Consider the following 20,969-nt stretch of genomic DNA (forward strand, 5'->3'; position numbering starts at 1 on the left):
TTCTAACTATGAAACTGTTTGTCATGAGTGTCAAAGACAAGCTACAGAGAGGCCAGGAGGGAGGGTCATACTCCTCCTCCAGGAGACTCTTCTTATTATGGCCACAATTCAATGTTTTAACTGTGCTTTGAAGATCTGAAGTCATTTTGGTAATGGCAATGAAGAAAGGCTGAAAAAACATTTCCTTAATTTGGGTAATATGAAATTATAGTTTAATGAAACAACACGCAGGGAACAAGAGGAATTTAAAGAAAGCATTCATTCACTGCCAATTTATATTTCAGATTTTAAAATTCTATGATAATGATATAATTTCAATTTTTATATCATAACACGTAAATCAGAAAAAACAAGGTTAACAATCAAAAAGGGCTAAACTGTACAATTATTTCCATTTTTATTTTATAAGAACATAGAGGGGAAAGTTTAAAGATCAAAATTATTTTGCAAATGTTTCAAAATAATGACCACAAATATAACAAATTTAAGAGGAACATTGCTTCAAATTTATTGTCCATTCTTTTGACCCTAGGAAGAAAAAAAAAGTAAAGTACTGTTTATTTCTACAATTTATCAAAGAAAATAGAGTGTCACTTCTGACATTTAATTTAGCCTTTTTTATGTCACAGGAACCCAATGAAGGATGGCTCAAGTAACAGCATCATGGTACCACTTAAGGATTTAAGAGGAATCACCAGAGAGAACAAAATTGGTGACACTGGTGGAGGGGGATGGCAGAGAGATATAAAAAGGAAATACATGTATAATAAAATATCTGGCATAAGCATAAAACAGTCAGGAAGAACCATTACTATTGTGGGCAGGGGCTGGCTAAGGAAGTGAGAATCTCTCAGTTGACTATCTCTTTTGGTCCTTTTTTTGTTTGTTTGTGTGGTTTGGTGCTTTTAGAAAATTAACAGAAGGTTAAAGGGCACTTTCTGAAATCTTTGATTAAGAGTCAAGAATTTAAATTTGATTAGAAGTGAGGGGACAGTAGCAGACTTTTCTTGAGCACTGAGGGGTAGCAAACTTTTCTTGAGCACCTATTAAGTGCTATGCCAGTCATAAGGCTCTTAATTGTAATTAGATTATTTCATTTTGCAACATATGACGTAGGTGTTATCTGCATTTTACAAATAAGGAAGCTTAGGCTCAGAGAGGTTCAATATTGATTTGCTCAAGGCTACTCAGATAGTAGGCGATAAAGGAAGCAATTACACCTCAAACTCTCTGACTTCAAAAGTACCTTGGCACATCAGGTTCTCCATGTGTCATAAATAATGCTGAAAGCAGTTCCTCTTCAATAAACCACTGCTCCTTGGTATGGAAATTCAAATCTACTTTATCTCTTTACTCCTTCCTGGAGATTATTCTTGGATTCCACGACTGTAGTAAATTCCCCCACGACATGTGAATTGTTTTTAAATGTGAAATATTCCTGCTGTAGGTTTAGATAAGATTTTAGCTACGGCTAGGAAGACAAAAAAATGACATCTAGTATTGCAACCTGCTACTCTGCTACTCTTCTGACTCCCACACTCCCAGTGCCACCTTTCCTGCTCACCTTAGACAGTCCCTGTCCTCGAGGAACTCACATTCTTGGAGAGGAGCTGAATACACAAGGATGCTACTCGAAGAAGCTTGGCTGTACCCTGAGTGTGAGGGGGAGCCACGGAAGGATTTAGAGCAGGGGAGTGATAAGAGCAGATCTGAACTTTAGAGAGATCATTCTAGAGCCTGTCTGGAGGACACTTCTTAAGAAAGACAAGACTGAAAGCAAAGAAGTCTGAGTAAGAGAAGATGGAGGGTCATTATGGTTGGTACAGAGAAGGGGGGACACGTGGAGAAATATTTAAGAGGTACAGTTGTCAGGATATGGTGATCGAGTCAGATGGGAGGAGTCAAGGATGACTCCAAGCCTCAGGCTTGTCCTGAGTGTCATGCGTACTGGCAACCATGCTGGAGATACAGGAAGAAGAACCAGTGTTGAGGACAAGGAGGTGATCAGCTCCATTATGAACATCTTGAGTTTGATGTGTCTGAGGGACACCCAAAGAGAGTTTCTAGAAAACAGCCAGATGTAGAGCTCATTAGAGCGGGAGAGGCGGCTGGGCTACAGATATGGATGTGTGAGGCATCAGCCCCAAAGGGGTAACTGAGGTTACTGGTCTTTAAGGGGTGAGCAGAGCAAAGGAAGCTTCAGAGGAGATTGAGGAGGAGAAGCCATGGAGAAGGGAGAGAACCAAAAAGTGAATGGTGCGTGGAAGTCAGAGTGGAGAGGATTTCATGGCGAAAGTGGTCAACAGTTTTAAAGGCTGTAGAGAGGTCAGGGAGATGTGGATTGAAAAGAGTCCACTGGGCTTGGCTATCTACAGCTCATACATGGGCAATCTCTGCCATGGAGATTCAGTAGAAGGAAAGAAGAGATAAGTTGTTAAATAAATACAGCCCAGATTAAAACTGTCTTATAGCCCATGCCTTTCAGCACTAGGTTTATTATGAACTCAAAAGAAGGCATCATTTGTATTTGATATGTGACAAACTTAAGCCATGGAGTATCCAATGGCAAATTTCAGTACCCCACTGGCTAGAATCTCAGACAGAAGTCCTCTGATTTCTTCTATTAAGTTCTTAAAATGGCTGTATATTAACGATGAGATGTGAAACTGAGGATTTACCCTAAGTGGCAAGAATGGGACTCACACATTGCATCCAATCACTGTGTCTTGATTTTCATGGTCAAGAAATCCCTTTGCATCTTCTAGACTCCTCCCTGTTCCACATGCTAACTGTTACTAAAGTCCTATTGATTCTACCTCCTAAATATCTTTCAAATGTATCATCTCTTCTCCATGCTCACTCTCATTACCTAATTCAGATCTTGTTATTCCTCATCTGGGCTCTTGGTTCTCCTGGCCCAAGTTTCACTTCCCCTCAGTCCCTATAAGTCAATGGAGGACCGGAATGTGTCTTGCTCGTCTATCTATCTCTACCCTTTGGCCTTTAGCATGATATCTGGCATATAATATATACTCAATAAATGTCAAGGAGCAAGTATAAATAAGGAATATTGTACTTATGGGTTTGGGTTCATACTCCTTGATGCACAACAAGAGAAAAGTCATATACTAGTGAACAGAAGATACTCCTCTTGTCAAATAGGTACTGCTTACCATCCAGCACCTAGTAATTCAATTGTTTTAACTAGCAGCTTTCCTTTTCATCCACGACACTAGGTTAATTATGTGATGTAAGAGGATAAAAACTTTTTCTTTTCTTTTTTTTCTTTTTTAGTGAGGAAGATTAGCCCTGAACTAACATCTGGTGCCAATCCTCCTCTTTTTGCTGAGGAAGATTGGCCCTGGGCTAACATCCACGCCCATCTTCCTCTCCTTTGTATGTGGGACACCTGCCACAGCATGGCTTGATAAGCAATGTGTAGGTCCATGCCCAGGATCCGAACCTGTGAACCCTGGGCCGCCGAAGCGGAGCACATGAACTTAACGACTACACCACCGGGCTGGCCCAAGAAAAACATTTTAAAACAATCTTTTTGCAAGTAAACTAGAGCTATAAGTTCCTTATTTATTCAATAATATAATGGTAAGTTTTTTTAAAGACAGCCAACAAGGTAATTCTGGTTGGTTTGATATGACAGATTGAATATTGAGCAAAGAAAGGTGTTTTTCTAAAGTGCTTAAAGTAATCTGTGAATCTGTGACAACTCTCATACCATCTCGCATGAGTACTGTTGCTGGCGTATATTATTTCTTGAGCTGGCATAGGAAGGCCACGTGGTGTATCCCAGGAACACATTAGTGTGGTGGAGGACAGGTAAAGAACCAGCCATTGCTGCTGACGTTCCTCCCTTCTGACTGTTAATTTTCCCAAATGGAATAAAGTTTTGTTTCAAAATCACAGACTGAGACAGGTCTGGAAAGGTCTTTGGAGGCTGGTTGGCCAAGCTCTGTGGTCTTAGAGATGAGGAAACTCAAGTCCACGACTAGTGATGTGTGCAGGCGTGAACTGCTGCCTTGTCCACAGTCCCTGTGGCTCCTGGGGCTGGTCTGAGAGGGCAAGTGTCATTGTGCCATTCCCTACCCCCTCCACCCCTCACTGTGTTTCCCTCTAATTACATCTTCTGTTTCTCTCCCTTCTTTCCTATGGGAAGTCAACTCAGGCATCCAATAATAGCCATCAAGTATTCTCCTCTTTAATAAAATGTAAAGTATCCAACCAACATTGTTATATTCCTAAATGGTTTTGTACTCACATATTAGCACCATTATAATCATTCTGAAATACTAACTTTCAACAAAGAAAACTGAATTTATATGATTGTAGAGAATGGAGGCTCCTGATTTCTACTCAGATTTATGCCCTTTTATAACACAAAAACTTCTTCTTTGTTTTAAATATAACATTTAAAATTTGTATTAAAATATATTCATAATAATATTTTGGATTAAGAATAAGGAGCAAGGGAAAAAAAACCCACTAGGATATTTTACATGAAAAGACTAAATTGACTGGATGTCAAAAGGAAAATATGTTGACAATAATTTACAAAGTAATGGGGCTGGCCGGGTGGCACAAATGGTTAAGTGTGCGCGCTCTGCTTCAGTGACCTGGGGTTCGAAGGTTCGGATCCTGGGCATGCACTGACACGTTGCTTGTCAAGCCATGCTGTGGCGGCGTCCCATAAAAAGTAGGGGAAGATGGGCATGGATGTTAGCTCAGGGCCAATCTTCCTCAGCAAAAAAGAGGAAGATTGGGATCGGATGTTAGCTCAGGGCTGATCTTCCTCACAAAAATAAATAAATAAATAAAATAATTTACAAAATAAAAGTTGACAAAAAGCAATTCTCAGGGAACTAACCCCTCCCCACCTATTGCTCCCTCTCTGACAAAATATCGTTTATTTTAATACATTAAAATAGACGCTTAAGTCCCATCTCATCTCTTAGTAAGTTCCCATCACCTTTGGCATGGTCTCACAGATTAAATGAAATGAAAATATCCTGGAAAAACTAGCTTCCATTTCTAAAATACGAGTTAATTTTTGTCTGTGAGAAACGTAAGAAAGATGGTCCACAAAAGCATGACTATGAGCTGTCACTGGCAGTAGACAGGACTGGATTTACACCCCTCGGGAGGTGTGGCCCAGCAGCGAGGTGCCTGGGCTCCAGATCCCGAGAGACCCGGGAGCGAATCCTGATTCCACACGGCCATCCCAACGTCCTCCTCTGTGAAACGGGAAGGATGAGCTTTGAAGTGTTGTGAGGAGTAAAGGTGGTAAAGTGCCTGACCAATAGGAACTGCCCAATAAACAGCACCTACAATAATTCTCCCGTTATCCGGTTTTATGTAACTGATATTATTTTTCCAGAGAAAATAACAAGATAACGGGGATGGTAATGCCCAGAGTTGTGACTATTTTTCTAGATTCTGATTTTTTACTGACCAATTTGAGATTTCACATAATGAAATCTGTGAGGAAGATATACTGTAGTTCTGCTTGAGTTTTAACTGAGTTTAACGCAAGGGGATTTAGTTCCTAGAAGTACCAGAAAAATCTTACTACAGCCTAACATGAGGCCTCAGACCTTTGGGCTGAGAGTCATGGATAAATTTGTTTCAGAACACACTTATATTGCTAATGATGCAGCCTAGAAGATTTGCAGCCAGTATGTTGCTGCTAATTTGTCTTCCGTTTAGAGGAAGAGGGTCCTCCACTGATAAATATTCTGTCCCCATAAGTTTTTGAACAGCATTTAAAAGGTTTACCTGCATCTTTTATGGGAAGCAAATAGTTCTCAATTCACTGAAAAAAAATAAAACCACTGTATCACATGAAAAGGGGGAAAATATTTTCTTTCCCCTTTCATTAAAAAAAAACCCCAAACATAACAGTGAATAATGAAAGGAAAACAAATGGATCATTCCATTCCATGGAGGAGGAGCAGAGTAGCTGCAGGGGACAGCTGCAGCACGTCTGGCGTCCCCATTCTTTCCTTTCCCATCACTTTATTACTTACTGGACCAAGAATGTAGACAATTCCGGCTATGGTTGTTTTGTGCTTTAGTTTCTCGACCTCATTCTGTGTTGTGCTCATTTGCCTCTACACTGAGTCCTAAGCTAACAGGGTCACTTCAGTGTGTTGCACAGAGCCACACAGCAAGGGGCTTATTCCTTTCCTAGCTCCACCCCTTCCCATGAGGCCCTTGAAATCTGGGAGGGTGCACTATCTTGGTCAGCTTGGGCTGCTATAACAAACTGCCATAGACTGGGTGGCTTAAACAACGAACATTTATTTCTCATAGTTCTAGAGGCTGGAAGTCCAAAAACAAGGTGCTGGCAGATTCAGTGTCTGGTGGAGAGCCATCTTCCTAGTTTGCAGATGGCCACTTTCTTGCCATATCCTCACATGGTGGAGAGAGCTCTAGTCTCTTCATCTTCTTACAAGAGCCCTAATCTCATCCTGGGGGCTCCACCTTTATGACCTCACCTAAACTGAATAACCTCCCAGAGGCCCCACTTCTTAATACTATCACAGCGCAGATAAGGGCTTCAACACGAATTCTGAGGGGACACAAACATTCACGTGACGCCTTTGTGGGTGTTTATCAAAATCATTGAACCTTTGGTGCCTCTTTCAAGCATTTCTCACTGTGGTTTTGTTGGGTACCAATTGACTGCAGGCTTACACAGCGTCACTGTGTGACCTTCAACAAGCTGCTAGCAACCGTTTGTGTCCCCACACCCCAAATCCGTATGTTGAAGCCCTAGTCCCCACTGTGGTGGTATTTGGAGGTGAATCATTTGTGAGTTTAAGTCTGGATGAGGTCATAAGGGTGGAGCCCCCGTGATGAGATTAGTCCTCTTATAAGAAGAGGAGAGAGAGATCCCTCTTTCTCCAGGAGCAGGCATTTGAGCACACAGTGAGAAAGGAAAGGCCATCCACAAGTCAGGAAGAGAGGCCTCACCAAAACCTGACCATGCTGGCACCTTGATCTTGGACTTCCAGCCTCCGTAACTGTGAGACATAAATGTGTGTAGGTTAAGCCACCTGGTCTACGATGCTTTGCTATAGTGGCACAAGCTGACTGGGACACAAGATGATTTCAATCCTACTAAGATGAAAAGGCACAGGGAGGAAAGAAATAATGAATGTGGTGATTCCTAAGGGGGTGCTTGACTCATTTCTGAAAACAAGTTTTTGAACTTACAGAAAAAACTCTTGGAAGTGAACATTTTCCCTCATAACATTGACTGTTACATATGAGTCTGAAAAAAAAAATCAATTTTGTTCTACAATATAATACAACCACAATTTCCCCAGGATCTTCCTTCAAACCATCACTTTTTTCTTTTTTACAAATTTTCATAGCTTTTGAATTTCCTGATATGCACTACATTTACATAAGAGAATTTTAAGTTTTAGGCAGACACTTAAAAGTGCAGCTTTTAAAAGCATTTTCAGTGTTTTGTTTGTATGTGAAAGAAGTGTGAATCAGCAGCATGTTTTACAATATTTATTACAGTTTTTAATAAAATTTTTAAAGTATTAGTTATTTCCTTCAGCGTGTAGGGGATCTAACAACATAACTATATGGAAGTTCATTAAATGAAGAATCACTATCTAGAATTCTGTATCCCAACAAATGATCCACCTTTCCTTCTGAGAAAGTTGTGTGTTTTCTAGAATTTTGATAAATAATACATTTATCTCACTGCTGGAAATTGTCTCTAATATAGCTGAGATTTCTACATGGTAACAATGGTTTGCTCAGGCTTCATTTGCTCCTTGTGGGCTCGGGCAGTGGTGTACTTATTAATGCAAAACATCATATCCCATTATGTCAGCCACTCATCCTCACTAATGAAACGTGATTTGCCAGTATGGATTAAGTGGCGTCAAGTCGTCCAAAAACGCTCAGCAAAGACATGCTGCTCATTAAATTTATCTAGAACACTCACCCAAACTAGTGCTGCATTTTATGCAGGTGGGAAAACTGAGATTCTGTCCAAAAGTGGAACTAAGAAAATCTTGTGCCAGGAAGAGAATTTGCATCAGAATCTCTTGGGTCCATGTGTCAAAAATGCGCATTCCCTGCCTCCAACCCCAGAGTTTCTGACATAGTAGGAATGGTCTTGAATTGGATCCAGAAATCTGGTTTAACAAGAATCCTGGGTGATTCTGATGTCATTGATCCACTTTGAGAAACATGTTGTAGTTGTGTTAGGTCCTATACTTGGCTTTGAAATCACATACCAAGAAATTGTATTCTGAGCAAGAAGGGGAAAGGCAACTCTGAAGTTGGAGAACATTGCTCTGTTTTCAACTAATTTTCTCTTTCCCCAGGCATTTTAGGTGGCCTCACTTTGGGTCTCCATGGGGCTGGCTTACCAAGTTCTGCATATATTTTTTCATTCTTTTCTCCCTGCCCTTCATCCTACTTTAAGCCTAGATGTTATGGGTGTCATGCCCAAGATGACAGTCAGATGATTGATTAACTATCCATGCTAAAGTGTTATGGCTGCCACCACTTTAATGTGTGCTTCTCCTAGGCATGTGCTCCCTTTAACAAAGGGCTCTAGGAAGTTATGATGTTCACCACAAGGGAGAAATCTCAAACTAATCTTCTAGACGCCCTGGCAGTATAGTGGGGGAGGTAATTTTGGTCTGCCCACCTCAACTCTTGGCGAGCCTCCTTGTAAAATCAACTCGGTTTCTAAGAATGTACAGGATTTCCTTTACAGACTTATGTAGAAGTTGAAGAGGACAAGATTGACCACAAAAGACATTGAGAGTGCCAATTTCTTGTCTTCCGGCTTTGCTGGCTGGTGTTGATAGGATCAAACTGGAAAAAAAATTGGCTAACATTACCCAAATCCACTTGACCCTAGTGTAATACTGACTTGAATCACAAAGCTGGAATAAGAGTTTGCAGTGGGAAATATCTCTTTCCAGAGGGAGGATGTTCAACTCACGAAGGAGTGACCCAGTATCAGCCGTAGGAATTTGGACTCAGAAATCACTGTGCTTTTCTCCCAGTGACCCTGTTCTAACCTTCCTAAAGGCTGGAGCCATACATCTTAATGGTCTAGCAGAGGAAGAGAGGCTACAAGGTGGGTGATGAGGAAGCCTGGGATAAATCTGGACTGATAAAGAGAATCTGGCTTCTGAATCTGACCTTACTACTCATTAGCTGTGTGACCTTGGGCAAGTTACATTAACTCTTTAGCCTCAGTTTACTATGTGTAAAATGGGGAAGTACACTGACACATAGTAAAGTTTCAGTTCCTATTTCTCTTATTATCATATCATTAATATTATTAGGCCTCTTGGAAAATGTTAGAAAGTTAAATTTGATGTTGGCCTACAGCAGTCTCTCTGCTGGGGTAGGAGTAGGAAGAGTGCGAGAATTTCTTCCAAGTCTTTTCTCTCCAAAGAGCATATACACCTTTCTGCATTCATGGGATAGAAGCTAAATTGAGGTATCTGTATTTGACTAATATTAAAAATATTAAGGATGCTGCTTTCAATTTCCACAAAGAGCTCTTAGTATCTGTCTCTATTAGTATTGTGGGTTGAAATAACAATTGGCTGCTGCTACGTACAACCATACCTTCTGTTATCACATCAACATATTTCTATTCATTCATTCAGAAACAATTATTGAGCATCTATAAAGTGCTAGGCACTGACTGGCTAACATGGTTATACAAGATATAGTGGTAAATCAGAGAGACAGATGAAATATTCAAATACCAGACTTTCCATTTTAGCATTCAGGATGGAACGAGAATTGGATCCCCCTTTCTGGAAGCTTACATTTATGTGTCCATTCTGGATAAATCTTGCAGAAAGCTTGACGAGCGCTGTCAGGGACACACAGAGCATGACGAAGCTCAGGCACAGGTCCAAGGCTGGGAGTGTCAGGTGGTACTCCTCATAGTGTGGTGGGTCCTGATGGGAATTTTGCAAATGGAAAAGGAAAGGCAACTGCACAGCCAAGGTAATTGGTCCCTGCAATGCCTGAAAAGGAGCAGAAGCAATAGGGGCCAAGGACAGCAGATTCCAAGGCTACTGCAAAATGAAGAGGACAGCCCATAATGCTTAGAATCACAAAGTGAAACTAGCTTCCCACTGAAAATAAAGCAGAGATAAATTGTTACTTTGGGAAGCAGATTTTTCCAAAGCTTCTTAGCAATATGAAGAAAGAAAGAGATGCCGAGTATTCGTCTCTCCTACTAGGAAATGAAGGAGAAATGGATGACAACCTCCTCTTTAGGCCCTTGTCTTCTTCTGTTGAATCCATTCTCTGGGAGAACAACATGTCAGCCAACTTGGACAAAAACGAAATCAATTCCACTCCAACAAACATTTATTTTTATCTCCTGTAATGTGTTGAGGACCAGTCTGGAGTGGGAAAAACAAAGAAGAATAAACAGAACCCCTGCCTTATCCTAAGACCTTGCTAATCAGGGTGTGGTCCACAGGTCAGGAGCACTAACATCCGCTGGAAGCTTGTTGGAAACGTAGAATCTCAGACCTCACCCAGATCTACTGAATCAGAGTCTGCATTTTAACCAGATCCCCAGGTGATTCACACATACATTAAAGTTTGAGAAGCACTGCTGTTGCCATGGGAACAAGATCTATAATCAGATCAAGGTAGTCTATCTGTATCATGGGATTACTTGGCTCTATACTGTTGAAATGCAAGATATCATAGACTTTTCATCCTTTTTTAGGGGGAGAGGTAACAAGGAGATTGGAAGGAGATCCCAAATTGAGGAGTTGAGACTTGAAAATACATTATTAAAAATAGAGGAGCCTACAGATCCATTTTTTCAAAATGAAATTCGGGAACACTAATACCGGTTCTGTCCTTCCCAAATTATAATACTCAAATACGATAATCACAGAAACTTGTAGAAAATGTTTGGAGCAAGAATCAGATAATAAACATTCATTTAAAACATAGGTTATTACTGAAATCCATCATAGTACAGCATCCATTAGACAGAATTCAATTATAATTGGAAGTCACATTCTCTGTAGTCCATCCTGGCCTAGTGGAGATTTGACCTTCAAACCCACTCTACCATCCTACACGATGTCCGTATATTTACCAGGTATCTCTGGGTCCACTCTTGGTGCCAACAGTAGGAGTATACCGGTCGTGATGGCCTGTGAAAGGACAATGGAAAAATAACATCCATGATAAAACATACCTCAGGGAAGAGTTCAATCTGTCTCACAGTTTGACAACTTTATCGTGAACTAGAAGGAACAGCACATGGCTAAATGGATTTATGACTCTGATCTCCTCCTTATCCATAACGACAATGAGGAAAACAAGCCATCAGTGTCATAAAGACATGATTCAGACAAGCTCATATTTTGATTTTCTGTGTTGCCTTTGCCATCACAATTATAATCCACGCTACTGTAAGGTGTCACTGCAATAAAAAGTTGGCTTTATAACCATTGCCATATGTTTTATTTTGATTAATTGTCTATTGTGCATCTTTCTCACAAATTGCTAAAACTATGAACGGGAGGAACCAGAAAGGAAATGTGTCAGAGAACCTGAAAACCCTCCCAGCAGCAGCATTATCTTTTACTATTTGCTTTCTTTTGAGATTCTGCAGCCCCGGCATGCTGGTGGGATACAAATGCGTGTTTCTCAAGTAACAAAGATTATCATTACAATGAATGCGTGATGGGGCATTTATTGTTCTGGGTGCAGTGGTGTCCAGCTTTTCAAAAGAGAGTTCTTTATAGTCTCCATTGAAGGAAGAAGGCCCAAAGTGCAGAATGAAAATAGCTAAACAAAGGAGGGAATGGTGTTACCAGAATTGAGCAATAGATAACGGAAAAAAAAAATTCTACGCTCATCTTTGCTTCAGCACTGGGTCTGATGAAGGAGACCATTGTGGTCATTGAGCCTGGAAATCGCTTATTCCCAACCCGTAAATCATTTGTTCCCAGTCAAGGAATGTTTTGAGGTTGAGAGAGAAAACCAGGAAGAGATGTGCCTGAAATAAGATATAGAATGAGGACAGGACTAAAAATAGATATAATTTAGGTTTTTGACAGAGAAATAAACATGACTGAATGTATAGCATCAACAAATTTAAGGGGGAAAAAATCAGAGCTTTTACCAATATGGTTTTGTGGTATGCTGCTTTTATAGCTCCGAGTCTGGCATATTTATTGTTTTGAGACCTAGCTTTTCGTTTTCCTGGCATATTTTATTTTGAACGTTGGATTTAGAGAATTTGAGAGAGAGGGGGAAGCACACACACGCACACTCGCACAAAACGTCTCATGTAGCTAAGCCTGAAATTCCAGACTTGGCATCGCCATACCATAAAACTCCCGTGGATAAAAACAGAACCATCTGTAGTCAAAAGAGGTTGGCTTGATTCTGCAAGAGGAAAGTTTCCAAGGGACCCTATGGAGGTTGAGCCAGCACAAATAGCACAACAAAACAGGAGCGTTATTAAGATCAACTGTAACACTGATGCTAAGCGTGGGGCCAGTCTATGCCTTCAGAGGCACGGTGCTCCATTAACACGTCACTCCTCTGTGAGAGAGAAACACTGAAGCGAACGAGATGGAAGCCAAGGATAGCAGCGCCCCTCTGCTGGTTTAACTCCAAGTCTAAGGCTGACATTATCAGATGCTTAGATTCCAGGTTGCCTTAACTACTTTGGCATTTTCCTTTCCTTTCAAAAGTTAAAAAATGCTGCAGAACTGCAGTTGCCTGTTATTTCTGTTGTAACTGCCAGCTTGAATTTTGCTTTGTTTATACAAAACTTTGAAAAAGATCTTTTCATGGAGTGCACTGGTGTACGAATGCCATTCAGTAACTTGTCAAATCTACCCTGGGGACGGTGGCTCAGGAGCCAAGCACACTCACCTTCACGGGTGCCCCCCCACACCAATAGTCACAGCCTTCCCCTTCTCTTCCTGTCATTTCTTTTTTTAAATTTTGTTTTTAGACAAGGAAGGGGGAAAGAATAAAAAAGGAAGAGATTTAAGGAATTCCAGTGGGAAAAGGAAATGGGCCAGAGGGAGTGTCTGAGTGGTGGAAAGTCGGGCACTGCAGGGCAGTCAGGCTGGGAGGCAGGACAGGGAGGATGAGTGCAGAGAGAAGGCTCCGCCCTGCACTTTCCTCCCTCAGCTCTTCTCCACAGGCCACTGACTTGCTCTATGGGCAGTTTGAGGGACACTACTTGGGTTTTGCAACCGTTGCTGCTAACACTCTGCACGATCATTGTGAGCCCTCCCATTAAATCTTTAAATTGCCCAAGTAAAGGATGTGGTTCCCAGAAGCAGATGAATTGAAGGAAGCGGGAGCAGTCACAACAGAAATAGAAACTTTTAGAGGAATCATTTTAATACGGGCTAATTTATTCACTTACAGCATCTATTGTGGGCCTACTAGGAACAAGAGGTGTGATAGGCACTGTGCAGATAGAATAATGATAATAGCAGTTAACTTTTGCTGAGCACTTACTCTATGTCAGGCACTATGGTCATCACTCTACCTGTGTTAACCCATTTACTCCTCATAATGAATGACCCCATGATGTAGATCTTCTCCTGCTTTTTAAATGAGGCCAGAGAGGCTAAATGAGATGAGCAAGCTCACCAAGTAATAATTGTACAAAGAGTGGTTCCGACTCTCCATGGAATTTACAGTCCAGATGTGAAAATATTGCGCTTATCAGAATGTCCAAAAATGTAGGCCAGAAGAGTGAGTGCTTTCTGTGTGAGCAGAGCTCAGTGACAAGATACCACTTCCAGGGGGAATAATCACTGATGAAGTCACCACGGAGGAAACAGGATCCAGAAAGGGTTTGAAGGACGGATGTGATTTCAATGGGAGATGGCAGAGGGAAGTGGCAGTTATGCTTGGGGACCAGTGAGTGAGGGACCCAGACCAGTGGGAGGGTAGTTCTTGGCCAAGAAGAGTAGAAAATCAGGCTTGAAAGCCACTTGAGGCCAGGTTGGGGAGAGCCTCAGAATTTGGGCTAATATATGTGGACTTTGGACAATGAAGCAACACTAAAGAGTTTTTTGTTTTTTTTGAGGGGGCCCTGCGCTAACATCTGTTGCCAATCTTCCTCTTTTTCTTTTTTCTCCCCAAAGCCCCAGTACATAGTTGTGTATCATGGTTGTAGGTACTTCTAGTTCCTCTGTGTGGGACAGTACCTCAGCACGGCTTGATGAGCGGTGAGTAGGTCTGCGCCCAAGATCCCAACCGGCGAACCCCGGGCCGTTGAAGCAGAACATGTGAACTTAACCGCTATGCCACCAGGCCGGCCCCTAAAGGTTTTTGAGGAAGGAGCTAGCCTTACACAGTAGAGGTTTAGAAAAATGAGCCAGTTGTTGCATGCATGCTGGATTGGAATGGAGTGAGGCCTGGAGGTCTCTGTAGGACTTTGGTCTCAAAACTTTTTTCTTTATCTTTATCACAGTAAGAAATATATTTTGCATCATGGTCAACTTAGAAGTATTTTTATATCTAACCAAAATAATATTACCCTTATTATGTGTGATACATTCTAATATTCTCTATTCTATTCTTTTCATGTTTTGTAAATGCTGCAGGCTACCCAGTAGGTTGGTTTTATAACCCACTACTGGATAGATTCTCACAGTTTGGCTATCAAAGTTATCTACGCATAAAACCTGGGTGCCGCTGGGAAGTGATAAGGGTAGTGATGGGGTTTACAGAGAGAAGAGGAAGGAATGCATAGGCACATGCTTTGTAGGGAAAATCAAAGTTACTTGGCAACTGATTGGATGTGGTGGAGTGAGAGTGGGGCCGAGGCGGCTGGTTTAGGACATTGCTACCCAAAAGCACAGTCCTGAGGACCGGAGCATCAGCGTCCCTCGGAAACTGTGAGACCTGCAGAATCTCAGCCTCACTCCAGACTTACTGAATCAGTGTCTGCATTTTAACAGGATCCCGGGGTGATTCGTATGCACATTACAGTTTCAGAGGCACTGGATCAGAGGAAGTGATTGAGTCAAAAGTCACTCCAGGATTTGAAATCAGGTTCAAAGACAAGGAAGTCAGGAGAAGAAATAACTGCTTTTGGTGGTAAAATGATTCATTTTTTGGGCAAGCTAAGCTTAAAGAATCTTAGGATATCTAAGTGGAAAATTGACCATTAGGTGGTTGCAAACCACAGGACTGTGGAAGCTGTAAGAGACTTGAGCAATGGTGCCATCAAGTCCCTTCTCTAATAGATGAGGAAACTGGGACTTGCGTGGGTAAGGCTGGTCCTGTCCTTTTCCCAAAGGCCTGTCTCCAAGCCGGGCTCTGGGTACAGCACTGCTGCCCGCCACTGGACCAATCACTGGACCCTCCTGGCTTCAGGCCCTGTGTTTAAACTCACTGTACGTCAGTCTCTTCACCAGAGCTAGATCTACAAGCAGGTTTTCCAGGATTAAAGTAGAGCTCAGACTTTAGGGCCCTATGGTATCCTTGCTGCATACTTTCTAGCAGCTGATGCCTTTAAATAACCTAGTTCAGAAATTCTAGGAAAACCGCTTGTCATGTGGCTGTCAGAATAGAGCTAGGAGAGTCTGAGGACCAATATTTATGAAGAATTTAGAAAGCCTCGAATGAAAGGCACAGAACAAATGCAAAGTACGGTATCACTTGTAAAAATCTCTCTCTTACAAGTCTCAAAGGAGATAGGGAGTCATTTGCAAAAGGAAATGTCAATATGATTGAAATGTACAAATTATCTTTCCATCAGAAGGAGATACACTTTGCAGGCAAGTTGAGAAGTGACTGGCAAGGAAGGTTGTGGAGTGAGTCAGAGACCTTTTGAAGTTGACCCTGATCAAACAGAGCTGTGGATCACTGGGAAACTCACTAGGAAAAGAATCATGTTGTTCCAAATTTGGACACTATTGAAAGAGGGAGCATTCTTATTGCTTTCCTTCTCAGGAGGATTTTTTCCTGCTTTAGTATAAATACCAGCTTGACCTTGAATCCTTGTAACCTAATCAGAGTTCAACTGTACAGGGAATTCTGTACCACCAGAATGGAGAGCATGGGACTCATTCACTCGTTCAGCAATATTTATTGAGCAATATTTATTGAACACCTAGTATGTGACTCACTCTGTTGTGAGTGCTGGAGGTACAGCAGTAAACAAACAAACAAACAAAAATGCCTGCTCTTGTATAAAATGCATTTTGGGGGAAGGGGACAGACAAACAAGAAATAAGTAAATTATTTAGTATATTGGATGGTGATAAGGGCTATGGGGAAAAAAGTAGAGCTGGGTATGAGAGATGGGGATTGTCAGATGGGGGAGGTTTGCAATTTTAAATAGAGTAATGAGGGTAATGAGGGAAGGTATCAGTGAGAAAGTGACATTTGAAAAATTGAAGGAAGTTAGGGAATGAACCATGTGTGGAAAGAGGTTTCAGGCCGAGAATAGGCAGTGCAAAGGCCCTGAGGCAGAAACACACCTTGACATATTTGAGAACAACAAGGAGCCAGTGTGATGAGAAAGAAATGAGCTAACAGTAGGAGATAAGGTTCAGGAGGTAACAGGATGGGGAACTCAGCAGGTCATCAGGGAATGGGATGGGAGAGTGAGCAAACGGCAAGGGATTAGGAACAAAAGCCTTGGACAGAGAGTAGGGCACAGATGAAAGGCATGGTATTAACTAGCACTTGTGCAGGGCTTTAAAATTGTCAGAGCTCTTTATTATACAATCTTTGTTTAAATTGTGTTCATTCTCACTAGCATCTTAGGATTAGTTTCACATGGGCTCTCTTTACCTGTAAAATTCCCCACTTTACAGGTAAAGGCAATGAAGACCTAGCTGAGTAAGGGTCCTGCTCATGACCACATACCAAGAACATCAAAGTCGGGCCTTGAACACAGGTCCCCACCTCTCTAGATTCTACCTCTCTGACTCCACTTCCCCACGTTGTCACTCTCAAAATCAAATAGCCGTCAGCTAGCTACGTGCTGGAGACACATCACACTTCTCTGGGCCTGCCTGATAAAACAGATATTTGATGTAGAGCAAGCCTATATTCAATAATTTGTGATCCTAATCAAACCACCAATATCTGTTGAATGTATTATGATAGACTCTGCAGGGATAGGCAAAGAACTATAAGAAAGGGATGCAGGATTGGACTATAAGCATGGTCTTGTTAAATGCTGGGTCAGTTGTGAAGTCAGATTTTTTTTTTTTTTTTTTTGGTGAGGAAGATTCGCCCTGAGCTAACATCCGTTGCCAATCTTCTTCTTTCTTTCTTTTTTTTCCTGCTTGAGGAAGATTAGCCCTGAGCTGACATATGTATGTTAACATTTTGTATGTGGGATGCCTCCACAGCATGGCTGATGAGTGGAGTAGACCCGTGCCTGGGATCCGAACCCTCAAACCTAGGCTGCCGAAGTGGAGTCTGCAGAACTTTAACCACTCAGCCACCGGGCTGGCCTCTGAAGTCAGATTTTTAAAAAAATTAAATAGAATAGAAAATATCAGAATTCATTTCACACAGAAGATTAAGTATTGTTTTGTGAAACTTTTGTTGTACAGATCTGGTTATATGCATATATCACTATCTATTTACCTAGAGAGAAATACATAGATGTATTTATGTACATTCTGGGTCCCAATGTAAAATGTTTTTCTTACTCTGGATCATCAACAAAAAGTTTGGAAGCTGCCTGAGTAAATTGTCACTGCCATCTCTGCATTCTAGTAGATGTTTAATAAATATTTCTTTGAATGAACGTATGGTTTCGGGTAGGAGAAGAGGAAAAAAGCAGAAGGTCAAGACTGGGGTAGTAGATGTGAAAGAATGTTTTAAAAAAGGAAAGAAAAAAGAAAAACATCATCCAGTGGTTTCCTCGTTTAGTTCCATATTCCCACTATCCTGCTTTCCCCCATCTGCAGACGGTCAATAAACCCCACTAGATGGAGTTCCTTTAAAATTAAGACCTTGTTTTATTCTCCATTATAACTCAAGCATGTAGTTGGCTATTAATACATATTTAATAAATAGATTAAAATTGTATTTCCTAGGGTTTCGCTTTTAGGTGATATCTCAGTTAAATTTTGATTTTTTCAATGACGTAAAATGTTGTCTCTCCCAGGAGTGGCTACATTTTAATAGAAAACTCCCTAAGATCAAAAGCCTTCCAAATCGAATTCTTGGTCTCCAGTGGTGAATTTCAGACATCACAAGAAACAATGAGAGAAGAAATTGTTGCCACCGGGGGCCTCCGTAACTCCTCTTAAATCATACCACCACGGAAGACAGCTATTCACGATGCTCATGTGTCCATTTCTTTGACCCGGGGAGCTGAGGCACCAGTCCCATCCTTCATCCTGTGCAGTCATTCAGTGAACAGACATTGAGCGCCTACTTGGTGCCGTCTTGACTTGGCACACGCACACTTTCCTAGTGAACTGTGACGTTAGTAAAGTCCATCACCCAACCTCTTGAATTATTTTTAGTTCAAAGAGTTGTGAGCAAAGAAAAAGGTGGGAGAACTAATATCTTGGGCTTGCAGATCTTTGGGTCATGTAGACACTCCTCAGTGTTTCTAATGAAAGCATTAGTCTGAAAATTATTTTATTTTGTTCTCCATTTTTAAATTATTTTTCATGGTTTGTATATTTTTTCTAAATTCAAATTTCAAAAGATACATTCCAGTTTCTCAGAATATCAAGGTGAGAAGATTAAAATAAAATAGCTTTTTAAGAATTTCTTGAACAGCATTTCATCGTAGTATGCTGTAATCATATGCTACATGATATATAGTATACGTGATAAAATAATATTAAGAAAAATCCTATATTTAAGAGGCAACTAATAGATATCAATGTTGTAAGGTAAATTCCAATTTTCTGTAGAATTTTGACTTCATATTGTTGGAAAATTAAAAAGGACACGTTATTCTGTTTCCTCTTTCCCTCTCTCCTTCCTTTACTTTCTCAATATATGTAATAAAGTATTATACTACCAAAGCTCCATTCCAGACGGCACAGGCAATCCAGACACTCCAGCCCATGAACCAAAGCTTGTAAGAAAAGACTGGGAAGAAGGCAATTACTCCAGAGAACACACTGAGAGCCCCCAGAGGAATGAGAATCCGGCCAGCAGCCTGGTAGAGGCTCTGCATTTTCCTCTGTGATTTGAATCCCCGCTCTCAAAGATGTTTTGTTACCAAAACACGAGGGTATGTCAGTCCTTAATAAACAGAAGTTTCTTAGTGACAGTAGCCATGACACATGTGGACTGTTGATCTACTTGGAAACAAGCTTCTATTTGTTTCACCAAAGATAATAAAATGTAATGAAATAATCCTTGACATAAACTTGATGCAGTAAATTCTAATACTAGTTTACTTCAGAGAGAGAGAGAGCAAGCATGAGAAATCATTCCTCTTTTTGGGTTACCGCCTTCATTCCCTTCATTCTGCCCTGTTGTGGGGAGTGACCACTTCCTGGCTTAATCAGATTCAAAGGCTTGCTGACTGAGCTAATTGTTTCTCAACTCAACCTGCCTGGTGGTTCCAGCATAAAGCCAACATCCTTTGTGCACAATAGATCCACATTCCCAGCACAATTTCCCACAAAACAAAGTAAAAATAAGCACTCTGATCACTTTTCATTACTTTTAATTTAAATGATTTAAAGCAAAAATGAGACCTCTCCTCTCATTCAAAGTTCAATTCTCCTACAATTATTTTTGAGTTTTTGATAAATATTTTTGATAGGGATTCATCCTCAAATAGGCATAAGCTTCATTATGGAGTTCTGCATTGTTTTTACTGAACTGGCTTCACCTTAATTATTTTATTATTGCATAATTCAATTATCAAGTAAAGGGCAAAGATGGAAATGTATGCACTTGTAAAATAAACTTTGAAGAGTAATTTATTGGTTCAATAAAATACTGATCTCTAATAATTCTTGAATAGTAATTCAAATTTTAGAGGTTGAATTTATGTACATTGAGCAATTGCAAAAGTTCATCTCTTAATTTCTCATGCGTTTGAGAAAGTGGTGATATTTGCCTTTGATTGATAGGAGGTGTTTGACTGTTTCTTCCAAGATAATAACTTGAAAACACAGAGCACTCTCTGAAGCTATCTAAATAATTTTCCTGTTCAATATTAATACCTTTTTTCTTTAATAAAATGATGAAAAATAATTTTTTTTTTTGGTGAGGAAGATTCACCCTGAGCTAACTTCTATTGCTGATCTTCCTCTTTTTTTTTTTTTCTTGAAGAAGACTGGGCCTGAGCTAACATCTGTGCCAATCTTCCTTTATTTTGTATGTGGGTCCCTGCCTCAGCAGGGCTGATGAGTGGTATAGGTCTGCTCCTGGGATACAAATCCGCAAACCCAGGCCGCTGAAGTGGAGTGTGCCAAATTCATCCACTACACCAAAGGGCCGGCCCTAAAAATAATTTTATGGGTAGAAATGTGGTGGTTTAGACCATGTATTTTGGCATCAGACAGAGCTGGGATCCTGTTCTGGTTCCTCTGCCCAAGGTGTGTGTCCTTGGGCAAGGGCAAGTTACTGCACTTTCTAGGTGTGTTTCTTCACATAGGAAATGGGAATAAAACTACCGTTTATCTCACCAGGTGGTGATTGAGAGAATTAAATGGGCCAATACACGTCAAATGCTCAGCACTGAGCTCTGCATAGCAAAGATGCTCAGTTAGTTACCTGTTATGACTCTGGGACCTTCCATCTTTGGAGTTTTTTCAGCGTGGGACAGAGGCACAGTCATTGTTATTGCTTTTATCCATCATCTTATAAACGAGAAGTTTAACTCTTCCTGATCAATTTGGTAAAAGCTCCCAAAACACCCTCTCGTGTATGGTGAGGAGAGAAGCTTCTCTCTGATTCTCTGCTTCTGTCTTTCTGTCTTTAATAGC

At 40.8% G+C, this 20,969-nt stretch overlaps 1 protein-coding gene across 1 annotated transcript; it reads right to left on the reverse strand.

The window, feature by feature from the left end:
- Positions 1-507: 507 nt before the first annotated feature.
- Positions 508-19,201, reverse strand: TMEM212 (transmembrane protein 212). The gene is given in 7 exon segments (XM_087439443.1): positions 508-528; positions 9,840-9,975; positions 9,977-10,143; positions 10,463-10,474; positions 11,144-11,171; positions 11,173-11,201; positions 19,043-19,201. Coding segments are annotated over 7 exon segments (552 nt in total).
- Positions 19,202-20,969: the final 1,768 nt, after the last annotated feature.

The sequence above is a fragment of the Ceratotherium simum genome, chromosome 15 (assembly GCF_057802395.1).
Source record: "Ceratotherium simum simum isolate JZ-2026a chromosome 15, ASM5780239v1, whole genome shotgun sequence".
Taxonomy (NCBI): domain Eukaryota; kingdom Metazoa; phylum Chordata; class Mammalia; order Perissodactyla; family Rhinocerotidae; genus Ceratotherium; species Ceratotherium simum.